Genomic DNA, 21131 nt, shown 5'->3' with positions numbered 1-21131 from the left:
GTTTAATATTTGAATCACTTGTCTATGCTGTATAACATGCTCTTGACCAGACAGCTTCAAGGCAATAATTTCTGACTCCTTTGTTTGCTTTACCCACCCGAATGATGAATGAATGTTGCTTATTATTTTACTTCTATGTATTGTTGTGTCTATTGTCTGTATACGCCCCCCCCCCTTATTTTATGTAAGCCGCCCTGAGTCCCCTCAGGGAAAAGGGCGGCCTATAAGCATTAATAAATACTAAATACCAAATTTACATTCCTTAAGCTTGGCTTTTAGTTTAGTAACAAATCCTTAAAGACAAATGTTTTCACCTTCTTTTTGGCCTTACTGATACTGCTTATTTGCACAGATTACAAAAGAGTAATTGAATAACAAGCTAGGTAATATTAACTTTTATAAAAGATAAAAGGAAAATATGCTTACTGTCTGCTCATCAATTTTGCTATCTTAATATAAAGTCTGGACAGAAAGAAGAGAAAGATTACCAGATTAAGAGCTAAGATGTTCTGGTTGTATCCTCTTTCATGTTGCACAGAGGCACTAAATACATATAGGTTGCAACTATTGGATTCGGTGCACACTTCCATTGTTGCCTTGTGAAACATCTTACATTTTTAAAAAAGTTTCCTTCTGTGGTGTGATTCAACCAGTCTAACAACTGGTTGGCTAAGCGCTTTGCAAAAAGCTTTATTAAGACCATTTGGTAAAATATACATGATTGGAATTTGTGATGATTCCCCCAGTACTGTCTCAATATTTTTTAAAAAAACTGTTATCCCCAAAAAGATAGAAAGGTTAATTGAAAAAAAATCAAATTGAAGAAGTTCATAATGTTAATTGAAATTCTCAGTTTTGAATTTAATTTTCATTTAATATAATTTTTGGGTAGTCTCTATTAATTTGAATGGATGTTAGCACCTTCCTTGTCGCACCAACAGAATGGAAATGTCCCACAGCATGGCTGGAGCCATGGTTTCCAAATGATGTTGTAGTAAGAGAGCTGTTGTGGGACAGGAGTAAGAGTTCTGCGATGCTTCTCCACAGCCTCATCTATTTTCTTAAGAATTTCCTGAAAGAGTGGTTCAGTGATCTTTGATAAAGGCATGGCCTCTGATGGATCTCTTGAGAGGTCAAATAGCAAAGGAGGAATGTGATGGATGATGCCTTCTCCAGAACATGGACAGATTCCTTTTCCATAACAACCCCCTGCACCTTCAGTGGAAAATATTGGTGTCACGTAATGAGCCTTCCATAAAGCACCACCTGGTGGAAACAAAACATTAAACAAACAGTATCAAAATATTTATGAAGATGGGATATGAAGAATATAGAGATGTATTTTCATTTTGCAAATCAAACAAAAAATTCTTGCCAGCACCAAAAAGTGTTCATCCCTGTTCATATCGTGCAAAAAGCTCTTTAACTAGGATACAAATGTGATTTATATTTTGTACTAAGCCTCAACATGCTTTGTCTCTTGTACGAAGACTGTCACTGTCATGTATAAACCATGGCTTCTTCAACAAATCATAGTCAAAGAAGTCTGAACCTATCTACAAAATAATTATTTTGCATTGGTTTTGATCATTTTCTCATGTACAAAGTAGTATTAAGTTATTTACGCATTAGCCTTAGGTATTACTTTACAGGATAAATAATTATCAATATATTTGTTCCCTCCTGTTTTTCAGTGTTCTTATTTTGCCCACAATTCTGATTACATTCACCCCACCCTCTTCTCAAATTTATTAAAGTAATTTTAGATACTTATGGTCTTCTATGGTTATTGCTGCATTAGTGACTAAATAAATAATTCACTAGTAATATGTGTGTATGCAATTTTAAAGGAATATTTTCAAATGCAGGAGAACTCTTTTCACTCACTGTCTTTTTGATGCCACCGTACTGCATGTAAATAACTTCCACAGTAATGAAACAGGAATTCATGTTCCGAATGTTTAACTTTTTGTTGCAATAAAGGTAGAAGATTTCGTCCATCAATTATTCTACAGTGATACAGGAAATAGTAGGCAACCAAAAGTATGTAAATTAAATCCTATATTCAGACTGATACGTTGAAATGTATGTTAATGTATGTTAATATATATATTCTGCATGTTGTTAATCTACATATTTGTTTGGGTGGAGCGTATATAAACTGTATATTTTAAAAGAAAATATTCAAAAAATAATATTTAAAGAAAAAAATTGGATAGAATCTTTCTTTTAGAGAAAAGTATAATTTTCATACTTTATGTCACTTAAACATTACTTTAAATTAGTGTTTCTAAATCTTGGCAACTTCAAAATATATGGACTTCAACTTCCAGAATTCTGCAGACAGCTTGCTGGTTAGGGATTTCTGGGAATTGAAATCAATATATCTTAAAGTTCCTAAGGTTAAGTAATATAGCTTTCAATGTATTATGCAGTAGACAAACTGTGTTTCAGTTTTCAGCAGGGGAACAAAAGATTAATTAAAATATATAAATAATTAAACATTTCCAAAGATGACAAAATGGTATAGATATGATGAAAACAGCTTTACAGCATCACCAGTATTATAAAGAAACTGCAGAAAATGTTTTCAGCACATATACAATCACAGTCCGTGTAATACTCATAATCCTAGATAATGTATTAGATATACTGGAGATTATGTTAAGCAATTTCAGTAAATGGCAAAGAGCAATTTCTTTAAAGGAATACTTTAGGAATGATATCTGGGAACTGCCTGTTAATACACATTGATTTCAAAAGAAGGACAGAAGAAACAAGATTCTATTGCATATTTTTAATAGAGAAATTATTGGATCATTGCTGGATAACTTATTAATAATTTAAATATAGGTACAATAAGAATTATATACCTGTCCTGGGGCACATCTTTTCCAGCCAAATGAATCACTGTGGGAAAAATATCCATGAGGCTTGTTGGCTCATCAAGAGCAATGTTTGCCGGCAACATTCTTGGCCATCGAACTATGCCCGGAACACGGATACCTCCTTCCCAGCCTCCCATGCCCTTTCCCCCTGTGTTAGAGACACAAGATAATTGCAGTTATTAGCAGAAACAGACAAGTATGCTAAACTGGCTTGTAATCTTATATTGTATATATTTACAGACAATAATGTTTGATCTCATTTTGAAAATCAAGTGTTGGAACAATTGCTTGAAAAGAATCAGCATGTCCAAATTCCTTCAAACATTACAAAGATTACGATCCACCACAGATTGAAAGAATGAAATTGAAACTTTTGTAAATGATTAACATGGCAACTGAAAGATTCACAGCTCCCTTGAGCTGAAGCATCTGAAAATCAATGGAAACAAATAAGTATACTTTCAAATTTTTACTTTAGATGACAAGATTAAAATAGAAAATACAAAAGAATAAATATTGTTTAACTTTTTATCTTCTATTTTAATCATTTTGAGTAAAATAATTTGGAAAAGAAACAAAATACTTTATCCGTTTTAGTTATAATCTGAATCACTTTTTATTCCTATATTTTTAAACATTCATGCTTATAAATATCTATTGTGCTGCCAGGCAGAAGGTATTGTTCATGTATATCATTCAGCCTAGGATTTCTTAGTTTCTTGAGATACAAATTTGCAGAGGCTTTCAATGAAAAAAGAAATGTGCACTTGAACATCACTGGGTATGCTTATGTACTGATCCTGGAATATAGGCAGAAGAAGAATGACCTCCAAAATTCTAGTTATGAAGATAGACAATCTTACTGTCTTATTCACCTTTATAAATGCCGTTCCAACCCCCAACCTGTATTGTTCCTTCTTGACCTTCCAGGTGGCCTCCATGGTCTGAAGCAAAGTAGACAAAGGTACTATTTCGCAAGCCTTCCTTGTCAACAGCATTAAGAATCTGACCTGCATGGCAAGAGAGAGAAAGAATTATAAATAATTATACAGAAGTATTCAAAGAATAACAAAAGTGATATTTTAACTATTCATGGTGCTCACCATATTTCCCTTTACAAAGACATTGTTTCCACAAAACAATCCTGTGAATTTGCCATCCCTAACTTAGATCCCAAACCTTATTTGTGAATTCTTTTTCTGAAGCTAACAGGATCTATCAAATGCTGCTCCTCAACAATAGGACCCTTGGGTCACTTTGATACAACACAGGAGATAGTCAGTACAAAGAGAAATTATTCTGCAGTCAGAAAATTCTCCCTGTGTGAAACTGCCTTCTGACATCACAACTATGCTAGTAAGCCCTCAAGATGGCAAACAGATATCAATCTTTAAGCTTGGGAATCCAACAGTCAGAAATCTATTGATTCTAAATTACGGGTGTAAAAAGTCTAGGAATGAAATGCTGGATCTGAAAAGTATCTCTATCTCCATCTCCATCGCTATCTTTCTATCTGTCTGTCTATTGACCTATTATCTTCAATCTAATTTGAGCTAAAGTTAATCTAATCTAGTCTAGCCAATTATCTCTATCAATTTTTGAAATTCCCTCTTACCCTCGCAATGAACAAAATATTAAAACATAGAAACTGTATATATAAAATTTTAAAAATGCATATATGTTAAAAGTTAATTAAAGGGGGCGGGTGTCCTTTAGGTGCCTTGGGACTTTGTTTGGAATTTGGAATTTGCTTTATTTGTATGCCGCCCTTTTCCCTGAGGGGACTCAGGGCGTCTCACAATTCAAGGGAGGGGGAAAACAAACAAATTACAGAACAAAAAGACCATACACTACTAAAAACACAACAATCATACCATTCGGAGTGGGGCTGGAAGTCTTTAGCCCCAAGCCTGTCGGAACAGCCAGGTTTTAAGGGCTGTGCGGAAGGCCTGGAGGGTAGTGAGGGTACGAATCTCCACGGGGAGTTCGTTCCACAGGGTCGGAGCAGCCATAGAGAAGGCCCTCCTCCGGGTAGTCGCCAGTCGGCACTGGGCGGCTGATGGAATTCGGAGGAGGCCTAGTCTGTGGGATCTTATTGGTCTAGTGGAGGTAATTGGCAGCAGGTGGTCTCTCAAGTATCCAGATCCAATACCATGAAGGGCTTTGTAGGTGACAACTAGCACCTTGAAGCGAATCCGGAGATCAACAGGCAGCCAGTGCAGCTCGCGGAGGATAGGTGTTACGTGGGAGAAACGAGGCGCACCCACGATTGCTCGCGCGGCCGCATTCTGGACAAGCTGAAGTTGCCGAATACTCTTCAAGGGCAGCCCCATGTAGAGCACGTTGCAGTACTCCAGCCTAGAGGTCACAAGGGCACGAGTGACTGTTGTGAGAGCCTCCCGGTTCAGGTAGGGGTGCAACTGGTGAACCAGGCGAACCTGGGCAAATGCCCCCCTGGTCACAGCTGACAAATGGTGTTCAAAAGTCAGCTGGGGGTCCAGGAGGACTCCCAAGTTGCGGACCCTATCTGAGGGGCATACAATTTGACCCTCCAGCCTGAGAGATGGAACACTTGGCCAATTAGTGGGAGGGAAGCACAGCAGCCACTCGGTCTTATCTGGATTGAGAACAAGCTTGTTAACCCCCATCCAGTCCCTAACAGCCTCCAGGCCCTGGCTCATCACGTCCATCGCTTCATTGAGTTGGCACGGGGCGGACAGATACAACTGTGTATCGTCCGCATACTGGTGGTATTTTATCCCGTGCCGTCGAATGATCTCACCCAGCGGTTTCATGTAGATATTAAAGAGGAGGAGGGACAGGACCGAACCCTGCGGCACCCCATAATTCAGGGGCCTAGGGGTCGATCTCTGCCCTCCAACTAACACTGACTGCGACCTGTCCGAGAGGTAAGAGGAGAACCACCGTAAGACAGTGCCTCCCACCCCCACCTCCCGCAGTCTTTGCAGAAGGATACCATGGTCAATGGTATCGAAAGCCGCAGAGAGGTCAAGGAGTACTAGGATGGAGGCATGACCTCCATCCCTGGCTCTCCAGAGATCATCGGTCAACGCGACCAAAGCGGTTTCCGTGCTGTAGCCAGGCCTGAAGCCAGACTGGAAGGGATCTAGATAACTGGTTTCCTCCAAGGACCGCTGGAGCTGAAAGGCCACCACCTTCTCAACAACCTTCCCCACAAAGGGGAGGTTGGAGACTGGACGATAGTTGTTTAGGATGGCTGGATCAAAGATGGTTTCTTCAGGAGGGGTCTCACCACCGCCACCTTTAATGCGGGGGGAAAGACCCACTCCCAAAGGGAGGTGGTAACAACCGCCTGGATCCAGCCCCGTGTCACCTCCCTGCTGTTAACAACTAGCCAGGAGGGGCACGGGTCCAGTACACATGTGGAGGCACTTACAGCTCTCATGGCCTTGTCCACGTCCTCAGGGGTAACAGCTTGAAAATCAATCCAGTGATGTTCTACCAGATTATCCCTTGGTGCCTCAGCTGGTACTGCGGGATTGGAGTCCAGGTCCGTCCGAAACCGAGCAACTTTATCCGCGAGGAATTGGACGTAGTCCTCAGCTCTGCCCTGCAAAGGATCACTCGTATCCCTCTTGTTTAAGAGGGAACGGATTATCCTGAACAAGGCGGCTGGGCGCGACTCAGCGGAAGCAATCAGAGAGGCAATATATGTTCTTTTGGACGTCCTAATTGCCCGGATGTAAGCTCTGATGCTAGATGTTAAAAGTGCTCGGTCCGACTCGGATTTTCTGGATCTCCATCGGTGCTCTAGGCGTGTCTTTCGGCGCTTCATCTCCCGGAGTTCCTCAGTAAACCAAGGAGCCCTCCTGGATCCACTGCCTCGGAGCGGCCGTAAAGGCGCAATCCGGTCAAGAGCCCCTGTCGCTGCTGAATTCCAAGCAGCAACCAGAGTCTCCGCCGGACTGCGGGCGAGAGTATCAGGAATGACCCCAAGCTCCGTCTGAAAACCCGACGGGTCCATAAGTCGCCTGGGGCGGAACCGCCTGGTCGGTTCCTCCTCCCTACAGTGGGGGTTTGGTCTCCAAAAGTCAAGCCTCAGTAGGTAATGGTCTGACCACGACAGGGGTACGATCTCACTACCCCTCAGACCAAGATCACAAGTCCACTGCTCCAAGAGAAATACGAGGTCGAGCATGTGACCCGCTGAGTGGGTTGGGGCCCCGAATTACTTGGGTCAAGCCCATGGCTGTCATGGAAGCCATGAACTCCTGCGCTCCATCAGAGTGTTCACCGAGCGAAGGCAAATTGAAATCCCCCAGAACCATGAGCCTGGGGAACTCAGTTGCCAGCTCGGCTACCGACTCGAGGAGCGAGGGGAGGGCTGCTGCAACGCTGTTGGGAGGCAGGTACGTTAACAGCAAGCCCACTTGACCCTTGAGGTCCAACTTCACCAGCAGGGGCTCACACCTGACAAGCTCCGGAGCAGGGATCCTACGAGGTACTAGAGACTCTCGGATAACAATGGCCACACCCCCACCCCTTCTCTGAGCTCTCGGCTGATGGAGCACCTGAAACCCCTCTGGGCACATCTCTATGAGGGGGACTCCTCCCTCCGGGCCCAGCCAGGTTTCAGTAATACATGCCAGGTCTGCCCTCCTGGACGAGAGGAGCCTTATGAACTACAGACCTGGCATTTAGCGACAACAGCCTGAGACCAGGGTCCTGATTACTCGCGCCATCTGGCCTTGGAGTGGGACTCATAGGGCCGGAAGGAGGGATCTCTGTAACGTAGCAAGCCCTCCTTCCCCGGTAATGGCCAGCCCTAAAGTCCCCGCCATATCTGCCCCTCCCTGTTATGACCGTAATGCTCCGGCCCACTCCCGTGTCCGTAATTCCCCCAGCCACTCCAATGACCCCCGCGTTCCTTGGCAGGTCCTCCAAATCAAACACACTCATTCGTTCACCCAAGCAGTCCCCACGTAGTAATTAAAAAACACAGAATACAATAATAATAGGTTAATAAAAGTGGGATCATTCACTCAATCACATGCATATCCCATGCATATCCCATACAAAAGAAAGAAAAAAAGAGAAAGAAAGAAAAAGAGGGAAAAAAGGAAGATTGCGCAGCTGTTAAAAAAGGTGCAAGTTCAAGTAGTGCAAATGGCTCTTAACGTTCAAGATGGTTAAAGTGACTGAAACCCAGCAATGGTCCAAAGGAGGCGTACAAGGGAATATCTCGTATCCCCCTCTCCTGTAAGTCTGGGAAGGTCCAAAGAGTCCGGGGCAGTTGAGGGGAGCAGAGGGCCTTCTTACACACTGTGAGCACCCCCACTCGTCCAGAGTCCAAAGCACTGCAATGAATGGAATTAAACAAGTGCTGTCCGAAACAATATTCCAGAGGCAGTCGCGAATAATGATAGTCAGAGCGACTGAGGCTGAAGCAGCAAGTTCAGAGGCCCTGGAATTACAGTTAAAGGAGACTGAATGTTCTGAAGCCCAGATGGAAAGGAGCCACATGGCAAGCAGGTGGGATAGAAAAAGGCTCCACAGCAGCGATGATGGGCTGAAGGAGAAACTCACCCAGGGAAGAGGTCCAGTCAAGCAAAAAACGGAAGGAAAAGGAAAAGGTGGCAGCGTTGGTGTAAAGGCTGAATCAAACAGCGGGGGGGGGGGAGGGGCGTCCGGAAGGGCCATGGCAGTGGCAAATGCAGCCAGCCACCCAAATTCGCCTGTCCTCGGTGGGTGCCCAGGTCGTTCTCCTCCCCTTCAGGGTGATGGCTGTGCAAAAGGGTCTCCAGGGGCTCAACAGGCCGGGCATACGAAGTCAGAAGATGTCGCAAGCCCCGGGGGCTGGTAGAAAACGCCGCCATCATCCATATGCTGCCACCGTCGCTGCCATCAAGCGGCAGAGATCGCTGTGAAGCCGCTGAAGGTTGCGAGGCCTGGGATCGTGCAAGAGTGAAGACCTCCCCAGCAAACTGGCCTCTTCGGGTCCCCCAGATCTCAGTCATCCCCGGGGACCCATCCAAAGGGTTATGCCGCCCGCTTGTAAGGTTTCCCAGCATTTTCTCCGTCAGCTTGAAACGGAGCAAGAAACGGAGCAGCCATTCCAAGCTCGCACATGCGCAAATATGTAAGCCGCAAACAAAACAGCAAAGCCATGTTTTCAAATCTTTCTGGAAGGCTAGGAGAGTGAGCGCTATGTGTGTGAGAGGGAGAATATTCCAAAGGCCAGAGACAATCCCGGGAAGACTCTCCTCCTGGCTCACCAATTGGAATATGAACTGTAGAGCTACTAAGTTCCTAGTTGGAGATGCATTGTTCTGTTTGCATGAAGTCTGTGAAACTGTTCCTAATCACCCAACTCTTCTCTAAGGTCATGAGTGACAAAGCCTAATAAAATTGTAAACCCTCAAGGTTGTGTTGAATAGTGTTATGATACAGACGTGGGTGGGTCAGTATTTTAATAAAGTTACAGGAGCAATTAATTAAGGAGCAATTTAGCCTGTCAACTTTGTGCCCCTGCTTAGATGCAAATAGATTTCCAGCTTGAGGAAAATCACAGCTCATTTAACCTCAATAAAACATTGCAGAACTTTTGGCTATATATTTCGAAGATGTCTCTTAGATTAAATTCAGGCTACATACAATATGCACGGAGTAGGTGTGTTGGGTGGTTATTCATTAGATGTGCACAGCAAAAGAGATGAGCCAGTCTGTATTGCAATAGCAGCATTCTCAGTCGTTTTTCTTGCCCTATACATGTATACAGGTGAAACTCGAAAAATTAGAATATCATGCAAAAGTCTTATCTCACATATTAGTTCCACCTTTTAAGTTACATTACTGAAACAAATGAACTTTTGCACAATATTCTAATTTTTCGAGTTTCACCTGTATATCCAAACTAGACTGTGTTGTTTCTTTGTGTCATATATGAGGATATTTGCAAAACTTTGCATTTATTTATTTATTTTGTCATGTTCATGTAGTATATATTGCAGGTGGTGACTCTTTGAGAGCTGTATGCAACAAAATTTCATTTTAATGTATGCTGATTAGTGTACATTCAAAGTGACAATAAAGTTATTCTAAGTCTTGTATGTGGTACCATTAAGGAAACTTTCTATCTTGCCTATAACCCTAAGACAACTCCCTATTTCATTAGGAAAGTAACACACTGAAGGATTGAGTGCAGACATCATAACACACACAACTACATCTTAAAATTGAAATATATAAAATGACATTCCCAACCACTTCTTATTCTTTCTTTTTTCTTCTAACTGGTCAGAAATAAATTAGGAATTCTAGACAATATTGCTGTCCAAAACAGGAAATAAATGGTAGAGGCTTATATAATAGTAGATTAATCACATTTTAATCCTTCTTGAGAATAGTTTAGCAGGAGAAGCAACTCACCTACCAACCAGTCCAGTTCTTCTACATGGTCTCCATATATACCATGTTTGCTCTTTCTCACAAATTTTTCAGTTGTAAACAGAGGTGTATGGACATGCAGAAACGAAACAAACAGGAGAAATGGCTTGTGTTTCTTCCTTAAACAAATAATAGGATCATTTAGGTTCCATTTAGCAAATTTCAATACAGGTAGTCCTTGACTTACGACCGCAAATGAACCAAAATATTGGTGAGTTTTGCCCCATTTTACAACCTTTCCTGCCACCGTTGCTAAGTGAATTACTGCAGTTGTTAAGTTAGTAACATGACTGTTAAGTGAATCTGGCCTCCCCATCAAATATGCTTGTCAGAAGACCGCAAAAGGGATCACATGATCTCAGAACATTGCAACTCTCTCATAAATATGAACTAGCTGCCAAGCATCTGAATTTTGATCACATGATCATGGAAATGCTGCAACGGTTGTAAGTGCAAAAAACACTCACAAATCACTTTTTTCAGTGCCGTTGTAACTTTGAACCATCATTAAATGAGCTGTTCTAAGTAGAGGACCACCTGTACTTTTGGTATTTGATATTTAGATAGATCTATTTATTACCTTTGTATAAAAGAAAGTGCTTCATTTAGTAAAATAGAAGTTGTTCTTTCCAGTTTCATAGGCTGTTCAGTGATATTATAGTTGCGCATCAAGATACAGTTCCAGTATTTCACAAAACCATAGCAGGAGTACCATGAAGCAAAAAATAGAAAATTAAACAAAGCAAGGAAGACGACCACTTTCCAAGGAATGTACACCAACCCAGTAATTTTTCCAATAAGCAATGTGAGTACTGCAAAACTAATGACTTGAGTATAGAACCATAGTTTAGCTTGAAAGGCTCTATCCAGTTCTGGAGGTTTGTTATCCTGACAATTGTTCAAAAGTGTGAAGGGCATGCCATAAAAATAATCAAAGCCATGATTCAAAGGATGGTGGCAATAATCATCGATAGTATCACAGTTTACACCTTGATGCCATTTCCCTGAAAATCAAAAGGGAAAGTATTACTTAATTTGAATTGTTCTTTGTGATAATCTCAGTACCCAGTAAATACAATACTCCAAAAATATTCCCCATCTCCATTTAAATTTAAAATGACAGAAACTGTGTTCTTGGAGAATGGTCTCATTACATTCTTTCTCTACTATTCTTTAATCATAAATTAAACCTACTATGTTACCTTCCTGCAAAGAAAGTATATTTGTATTGGAAATTATAAGGGGAAACTTGATGATCTTGTTTCATGATACAACTGAGAGTGAATTCTTCAGGTCTCCACTTCTAAAGGATACACTCATTTTTATGGAGATGAAATAATATAAAGAATTTATGGTCAAAACAGCTAAGACTTGAGAAGATATTTTATACTTCTAGTTGTTCTATGATAAATATTCTATTTAGATAATGCTAAATCTGATGATTTTAGGTTTAGTTACAAACATAAATCAATTATCAGGCAGTTTTTTTTTATTTCCCAGAATTATGTTAGCATTCAATGAAGTTTCTTACAAAATATCTCATATTACTATGCCACCAGAAGAAAATATATAATTATCCTTGCAGATTTGTGCATTAATCAATTTATTTGGATGATATATGTCATGGATGGTATATGTATATATACCATCCACACACATCCATTTTTAACATCTAATAAAAACTTTTTTGAAACGTATAAGAAACTACCTCTTGATCTGTTCCTGTCTCTCATTTTCCTCTATTTTTGTGGAATTATGACCATGCCTACATGACTGAGTAAATTGTAGAATTTATCCATGTTCCTCACAATGCTCATAGCCATACATGTGAAACATGACACTGTCTTGCCTCTATGTTTATGGCCAGTTGTTAATGTATTACTCTGGTGCAGGCTGAGGAAACTATGTATATTTTGCCTTGTCCTAACATAGATAATTAAGAGGGTTGGGAAACTATTAAGTTTTTATCTACCTTGTGGATTCCACAGCAACATCTTGTTGACCTTGGTGAGAACCAGAAGGACCATTAATCTTATCTAGCAGTTTTTTTCTATGTTCTTATTTAAATATGGCTATGCACATCCTATTATTTGTAGAGAGTAAGAATGTTGGCCTTGACATAAATATTCAAGAATTGTTAGTTAGGCAAAAAAAATAATCTCAAGAAATGAGATAATATTTGGAAATGACCCATGCAGTCAACCTCCTTAATTCATTAGAGTATAAGCAGATGGTTGAGGCATAGCACAATGAGACTTGAAAGGTTTTGTTATTATAACCCATATCAATAATTTTAGCCTTCTTATGGCGGTGATTTCCTGGTCTTGTCTAGTGAAGCTGATATCATCTCATTCTACTTTAATTAAAAGGCTTGCTAATGAGGAAAATATTGTTGTCTAATCACTCTACCAGTTTACAAATCAGAAATTTAATACGTATGGACTTCAACTTACAGAATTCCTTAGCCAGCATTGATGCGGTCAATGGATTGAGAAACACTCATGTAGAGACTTTATAATAACTTTCTACAAACCTATAAGGCCTGTGGCGTAGCCTTGCTGTTGTAGCATCTTGGCAAAAGTTGTCTCATTGACTGGAAGTCCTCCTGAGCCAGCATTCCACTGCAAAGCTCGATAGGTATTTCTTGAAGCCATGCCTGCAAAGAGAAGTTCATTTTACCTGTAATCTGTAACAAACAGTATTCTCACTTTCTAATTAAAATATATCCAATTCCACAAATGGATTGAGTGAATGTAGCCATGTAACTCCCCATTTACTCAGGACCTTTGCATATATTATACTACTCATCAATGTAAGATATGATTTGTCCTTCAAAATAAAAGGGAAATGGTTAATGTTTTCATGACACTTATGCTCTACTCATTTTATTGACTTCAGGAAGGTATTAAAGCAAAACAGTAAATTTGCATCAGATTCATCAGACAAATGTATTCATCAGTACAATATTTGCATTGGTTTTGTAATAATTTGCAAATTATTACAATCGATCCAGATCAAACACAAAACTTAGACTACAAAATCACTAGACCAATCTTCTCCATGCTGGTATCTTTCAGTTTAATTAGGATAATGACTCCCAAAGTTTTCAACCAAAATGACCAGCCCCACACTAATGCCCAGGAAAGTTTAGAAGTTGGGGAATTATTATCCTGTTTATTTCTGGTGAACACTGACGGAGATGTTCTTGGAAGTAAAGCTAGATAAAAGTACCTCAAGAAGATAAAAGTCTGAATTCTAATACCACAGTTAAAAGGAACATATCCAAACCCCAGTATAGGAATCTTGAAAGGTTGTCCAAGTTTAATTCTGATCCTATTTTATACTAAACAAGGGAAAGCTCAGATTATTTTGAGTTTCTGTCTCATGTTTGGCTTTGATCTCTGGACTGTGTAATCATTTGTTCAAGTCCTTCCTTAACTCAAGTCTTTCATAACTTCCCTCAGGCTGTTTCTAAATGCCTTTACAAGAAATGAGAAGAAGAAAGAATAATCAGAAGTGTTCTTTACATTTTCTTTTTTCCATTAACGAGCTAGATGTCTACATCAATGCCAATGATTGAAAATGTAATACACATATGCAATATGTAGCATAGTGGTAGACTATGGTACTGTGCAGCCTAGACTATGAATGGCTATGAATTGTCTTATGATTTGCAATGGGTGGTGGTCTTTTGCTTGAACTAATGAACATTTGACTTTAACAATAATTGAGAATTGAAGATCAGCATCCCCAAGGAGCATGTAAAAGATGGTCAAAGGAATACATGCCATAGAACTAAAACATGCAAAAACTTTATCAAATTACAAGGACATTAATGAACATTACAGGGTGTTCTTCCTTGTGGGTGTTCTCAATATTGATACCAATAGCAATAGCACTTAAGACTCATATACCACTTCACAGTGCTTTATAGCCCTCTCTAAGTAGTTTACAGAATCAGCACATTGCCACCAACAATTTGAGTCCTCGGAAGGATGGAAGGCTGAGTCAGTCTTGAGCTGGTCAGGTTTGAACCCCTGACAGTCAGCAGAATTAGTCTGCAGTACTGCATTCTAACCACTGTGCCACCACAGCTCTGTTACCTTAGGTTTTTGTGGCATCAAATACATTTCCCCTTTCCCAGTTGTTTTATTTGATTTGATTACTTTATTTGTATGCCGCCCTTTTCCCTGAGGGGACTCAGGGCGGCTCACAATTCAAGGGGAGGGAAGGACAAACAAGTTACACACATGAAGACAATACATCGTTAAAAAGCGCAACAGTCATACTATTCGAGTGGGGTTGAAGTCTTTAGCCCCAGGCCTGTCGGGACAGCCAGGTTTTAAGGGCTACGCGGAAGGTCTGTTTTGTTATGTTGTTGTTACATTATGGTAGTCCCATTCCTTAAATCCTTTATATCATATTTGGTTTATGTATAAAGTTCATCCAACTTTATGATAAAAAAACCCCTCTACCTGATCTGATGGGGTATCTGCCAGTCAGAAAAGCTGTTCTACTTGGGGTACAAAGTGAGGCTGCTGCAATATGCTGAGTAAGTTTCACTCCTTCCTTAGCTAGTTGGTCAATGTTAGGGGTCCTACAATAAAAATATAAAATGTGAATATAAGTAGGTAGCTAAAAAGCAGCTAGTCATAGAAAAAGAACTGAAAAATGTAAAACAATGTATGTAGCAATAGCCAAAGTGATTTGTCTGGTATGTTTGTATTTTCAACAACATGTAGAGATGATCAAACTGAAGAGTCTGCTAGATTGGAAGTTGTGTCTACGCGTAGTTGTGTTCACTGACTGCTACTTTAGAATATCTATACTATACTGCTATTTATGCATCAAATGTATATCCCTTGCGAAGGAAGAGTCTGTAAGCTATAGGATGTATTTAGCCTCTTATGGAGTACAAAGTCTATGGCGGAAGAAGTGCGCTGCCCTTGGAAAATTCTCCATAGGGCAGTATCCAGCTGTATCATCATCCACAGCTCTAAAAGCAGAAAAAGAGGGAAATGTACTGGGAAAGGCAGTTGGAAAGATCCAGAGTATAGGATGGGTTTTTTTTTTTTTTGAGAAATTAAGGCAAATTACATCAGCATATCAAGGACAATGGAGGAGAAAAACTGCAAAAAAAGAATGGAAAAATGATTTTCCACTTTGATGAGCTCTATCTTAAATTGCTTTTAAGCAATTTAAACCATTCAAGGAAGGTTTTTGGTGGAAGTACATAAAAAGGGCATTTTTTTTTATTCCTGCCCTAAAAAATATAGCTTAAAAACAACTCATGTTTTTCTTACATTTCTTAAAGACAATATTTCAAGGGAAATTTTAAAGACTGGGTTACACATCTTGCTAAATCATAGTATTGTTTTTGACTCCATGTGATAGATAAACATATAATGGCTTAGTATTTCAGAATCAGACTGGCTTGAAATCTTTAAATTGAAATCTTTAAATTTAATTACTTTACATTACTTTCTGAAAATTATTTATAAAAATCCTAAGCTCTGAAAGAGGATTAATTACAGCAAAACAAAATATAAAATAGAAGTAAATGCATAGGTTGAGAAGGTTGAAGCCATGTTTTCTATCCTGCTGCTCTCTGGATTCCATAATTCCACATGCTCTCATTTGCAATTATGAGAATTGAAATCAAACCTATCTAAAGAGTATTCATTCGGGAGATCTTTGGTTGTGTGTGGCTCTATGCATAACAAAACCTAAGTGTGACAGCTGGGGTATACCAAGGCAATATGTAGCAGATTAAATAATCACACGTGTAGGTATTTATGCTTAGTGATAGACACAAATAAGACTTACTGTAGTATATTAAATAAATTAAGTAAATCAAATGAAGTTAAATGAAACACCTGGATAGATTTACCAAAGCTACTGTGTTTCCCTGAAATTACGACAAGTCCTGATAATAAGACCATGCCATATTTTTCCTACGGGCAAAAATATATGTCCTTCCCCAATAATAAGCCCCCTGGAAACTCCCCTCCAGCCAGGCAGAGTGCCACTCACCAACCTAGCAATATCCCGAAGACGCAAAGCCGCAGGAGCCAGGGGAGGGGGGCAAAGGCACTCACATTGCTTGACGCCTTTGGGATACTGCTAGGTTGGTGGGTGGCACTGTGCCCAGCTGGAGCGGGGGGTTGCCGGGCAGCTGCGCTCATGAGCAGCCGCCCAGCAACACCCCTTTCCTGCTGGGCAGAGTGCCACTCACTGACCCAGCAATATCCCAAAGGCGCTAAGCCACGTGGCACTCTGCCCGGCTGGAAAGAGAGGTTGCGCGAGCACTTGTTCTGCCTCCAGCTCATGTGCCTCCCTGCCTCACCATGCCCAACTCTCCCTGCAGGGCTGGGCAAGGGCGCCACTGCCGCCCCACTGCCGCCGCCCTGCTGTGAGCGGCCACTGCCGGAAGACTCAGCAGCGGATCTCCAGAGTTTGGAAGCTGGTTATGCTTGAAGCATGGTGGCAGTTACGGCAGCAGGGTGGCAGTGGCGCTGCCCTGGCCCAGCCCTGCAGGGAGAGTTGGCCATGGTGAGGCAGGGAGGCACGCGAGCTGGAGGCAGAACAAGTTCTCACACAACCTCTCTTTCCAGCCGGGCAGAGCGCCACACAGCTTAGCATCTTTGGGATATTACTGGGTTGGTGAGTGATGCTCTGCCCGGCTGGAAACGGGCGTTGCCGGGCAGCTGCTCATGAGCATGGTCACCTCATGGAGGCTTTGTTGTGCTGCTGCGACAGTGCAACACAGCCGTTTGCCCCTGAGACTATGCTGGGCTCTTCGGGTGCCCGCTCACAAGAGAGCAGCCACCCAGCAACCCCAAACCAATAAGCCCCCGTGATAATAAGGCCCAAGCAAAATTTGGGGGGTGGTCAAAATAAAATAAGACCCCGTCTTATTTTCGGGAAAACACGGTATATGCATGTGTTTACTTATTTGTCAAATTTATATGGCCACCATACTCACAGGGCAGCTTACAATAAAGCACATTGTCAAACTACTTAACCAGCTTTAAAGTGATAAAAAGTAATCTGCGAAAACTTTACTTGATAGTAGTGTTACCAAAACAGCCTATATCTCCAATTCCAAGATCATCAGCCAGCATCAGAATGATATTTGGCTTAGAATCAAGAACTGCATCCATTCTACAGGTATGAAGCAATATAAGAAAAGCCAACAGGGTCACCAAGTAGATTCTGAAATCAAAATTAAGGAAAGCAAATAATATTTATAAAAAGATGTCAAGTAGATACACACAAACACCCTAGAAAGTAAGTTACATGAGAATTTAGTTTTTGGGAACCCAAAATTTATTATAATTAGTACAATTAGTTGATACCTGCAATTAGAGTTTCAAGATTCAAGATAACAGATGAAAAATATAGATCCTCTCATTTGCAGATAAGATTTTGTTAAAATCCCAGGTATCTCTTTGAAATATTTTGTGTATACAGTAAGATATTTAGAATCAAATTAATATTGCAACACTTTTACAATGGTCTTTTAGTAACATGAATCTGTCAAACAAGCAAGGTGCATGTACTTGTTCAATCTAACTAATTTTATCTTGCTAATCTTTCTTTATTTGGTTAGACTAGATGCAGTGGTGGATTGCAGGTGGTATGGGCTCTGGACATACTGGAGCCTGTCCAGAGCACCGGGTACCACCCGCCCTCCTTACCTGTCTTTAAAGTCTTTGGCGCTTCCACACAGATTCATGGCGTGTACAGCACCTGCGCAATGCTCCACTGAGCAGCTGGAGCATCGCGGAGGCATCACTGCATGTGTCCATGTGGACAACGCGATCCAGAACCCACTACTGGACTGATGGCAATAGCAATAGTCCATAGACTTATATATCACTAACCCTAACCCTATAGCACTATAGTAGATGGACGCGGTGGCTCAGTGGCTGAGTTTGTCGATCAGAAGGTTGGCAATTCAGCAGTTCGAATCCCTAGCACTTTATAATGGAATGAGCTTCCATTACATGTCCCAGCTTCTGCCAACCTAGCAGTTCGAAAGCATGTAAAAATGCAAATAGAAAAATAGGAACCACTTTTGGTGGGAAGGTAACAGCGTTCTGTGCGCCTTTGGTGTTTAGTCATGCTGTCCATATGACCACAGAGACGTCTTCAGACAGTGCTGGCTCTTTGGCTCTGAAACAGAGGTGAGCACCACCCCCTAGAGTTGGGAATGACTAGCAGGTATGTCCAAGGGGAACCTTTACCTTTACTTTAACCCTTTAGCAATAACACTTAGTTATATACCACTTTACAGCCCTCTCTAAGTGGTTTACAGAGTCACTGTATATTGCTCCCAACAATCTGGGCCGTCATTTGAGCAATCTTGGAGAACTGCTGTTCCTTCCTTCCTTCCTTCCTTCCTTCCTTCCTTCCTTCCTTCCTTCCTTCCTTCCTTTCTCAGCCTCATTTTATTTCTCATTTAGGTCTTTTTATTCAAAACCTGACTAGGAAAAATTGTGTAGATGAACTTGGGAGGGGGGGTAAATGCTCAAAACAGCTTCTTTATTACTACATATACCAGGCTCAAATAAAAGTAGGGGGCTGGAAAAAATAATTGTATTTAATCTGTTTCAGATGTTTGTTTTTATCTGTTTTTTCAAGTAGAATCAGCAGCCATTTTTAACTAAGAGTTACAAAACTTTTTTATTAATTAACCTCACCCCCTCCTATTTACGTTAGTGAATTTCCAGTGAGAGCTTTTCTAGATTAGAAGAGGTAAAGAAGGAAAGAAAGACGAAAGAAATTCAGGGTATGTTTTTCTCTTTCGCTAATCCAGCATGTTACGAAACAATTGGGTAAACTTTTGCAGCAAGGCATTATTATGCTAAAGGCAAAAAAGAGTAAAAAGAGATGTGTACACAGAAAGAAAACCAGTGGTAATGATCCGAGGAAGCTTGGACTAAAGCCCACCTTTTAGACAGAAATAAGGACCCCACGAGAGGCTCAGCAATCCCCATGTTCAAAGCCTGCTCCTTCCCGGAAGAAAACCAGCACTCGCTTCAGAATCTGAGCAAATGTGCCGAGGACTTCAACTCCAGGTAGGAAGTTTAGAGTTAATTAAGAGACCGAGAGAAAACTTCACTCTTAAGCAAAAGTGTAGACACGGCTCTTTTCACTAAACAACCCATAACAGTATCCAGTAAAATGTAGCATTTTAGCAAGAGCAAATCTCGGGAAGAAATCTGATAGTCTAAGATTGACTTTGGAGGGAAAGAACAGCCCCCCCCCCCCTCACACATCCATTCTTTTCCTCCAAGGTCAACATTTTAGACCATCAAATTTATCAGATTTCTCCCTGAGGTCTCGCTCTCTCTAAAATACCATCCGATTTCTTATAATAGTATTAATTTATGCCATAAATTAAAAGCCATGTGCCATACATTTTGCCTGAATGAGGGTCCCCTTATTTTCTTTGTAATATCTGCATTAAAAGGATTGACACAAATTTCAGATTGTCTGTTGGCAGTAGAGACTGCTATACTCAGAGTAGGCTGAAGAACCACACTAGATTGGGAGATTAGCGATGTAATCTTAAATTGTATAGATGTAGGTATGTGATGACTTCTATAATTTTCAGTATACTTTCTGTTCACGGAAAGGTATTTGATTAAAACTACTATAGTCTTGGTTTTCTCTCTTGTGTGTGTGTGTGTGCTTTAAGTTAGTGGTGCCTATACATAGAAAGATTTGAGAATCACCACGTGTGAGTAGTTACTTGCTTATTTACTCTGAGGCTGAATGTTCTTCCTATTTCCTCTGTCCTGTAAGAGGTATTTGACTCTGATCTCTTAAAAAACATTTTCCGTTTTGGTAGCAAATCTGCGCCATCTTGTGGTCTGCTGGAATTCTTATATTTACTTTAATTGGTTGGATCTTGTTTCTTTTTACATTGTTTGGCATTTGCAGATCATATTTATCCCTTGCCACAATCTTACTCTGCGGACTTTGTGGTAGAACACAATCTTTTTCAGCACTGAAAACCTGCATTCTAACATTTATCATTAAATGTATTGTTTTTCTTTCTTTTCTCTTTTCTTTTCATTTCTTTTATTTTCTTGATTTATGTGCTACCTATGGTACCTTGTCAATTTATTCTTTTCTTGTATCTCTCCCAACCTCTCCACAAAACTCTCTATATCTTGAAACTGGTTTATTTCCAAGGAAGAAAGTTTTATATTCTGTAGGAAGTTAGCACCCACCCTTCTCCTAGAAAAAATAAAATATCCTGGGAAATATTGAAAAGGCAGAATATTATATTTCCTTAGATAAAAAATAGAGAAACATGTTTTTAGGCAGGAAAAAGACTCTCTCTTAATAGCCCACACCTTTATCAATGGGCCATTTAAAAAAGCCTGTGCATAACAAAGGTAGGATTAGCCTTCTACAGAAACTCATCACAAGGCATCAGAAAACTCAACCAATCTTGGGACTCAAAAGGCACACAACCTACAGAGTTAGCTAAGGCTTGCCCTTGGGAGTCTGACAACCAATCAGAATACATTTCTTACACAGGAACAGGAAACAGAGAGGTGGGGGCCGAACAGAGTATATAAAACCCAGGAACTCTCAGCAAGCCCCTTCTTTCTCTTTTTCTTCTTCAACATCTGGAAGCATGTGATTTCCCCCTTTTCTGTTCAGGACTCAAGCCATGTGATCCTGTCCACCATTAAACCATCTTTCCAAGCAACCTCCATGTTTCCAGTGTCTTTTTCCCCACTTGGAACTGAATCCAGAAGCACAGTTCTTCCAACGATTCCAGGCACATACTTT

At 40.7% G+C, this 21131-nt stretch overlaps 1 protein-coding gene across 2 annotated transcripts; it reads right to left on the bottom strand.

Annotated features, from left to right (window-relative positions):
- Window positions 1-534: 534 nt before the first annotated feature.
- On the bottom strand, window positions 535-19513 carry LOC116515097 (arylsulfatase D-like). 2 transcript variants are annotated; one of them, XM_032226999.1, is made up of 10 exons: window positions 19272-19513; window positions 17382-17531; window positions 14792-14913; window positions 12850-12972; window positions 10897-11320; window positions 10299-10435; window positions 3764-3898; window positions 2874-3036; window positions 1888-2009; window positions 535-1266 (listed from the first exon to the last, which is right to left on the bottom strand). In XM_032226999.1, exons 1-10 carry the CDS (start codon window positions 19316-19318, stop codon window positions 899-901), a joined length of 1791 nt encoding a protein of 596 aa, XP_032082890.1. In that variant the 5' UTR covers window positions 19319-19513; the 3' UTR covers window positions 535-898. The 2 variants fall into 2 exon arrangements, with proteins under 2 accessions (XP_032082890.1, XP_032082891.1); XM_032227000.1 differs by lacking the exons at window positions 14792-14913; window positions 19272-19513 and having other exon boundaries at window positions 17382-17468.
- Window positions 19514-21131: the final 1618 nt, after the last annotated feature.

The sequence above is a fragment of the Thamnophis elegans genome, chromosome 11 (genome assembly GCF_009769535.1).
Source record: "Thamnophis elegans isolate rThaEle1 chromosome 11, rThaEle1.pri, whole genome shotgun sequence".
NCBI lineage: Eukaryota > Metazoa > Chordata > Lepidosauria > Squamata > Colubridae > Thamnophis > Thamnophis elegans.
Note: the sequence above shows the minus strand (reverse complement) of the source record. Positions and strands in the feature narration are given on the sequence as shown.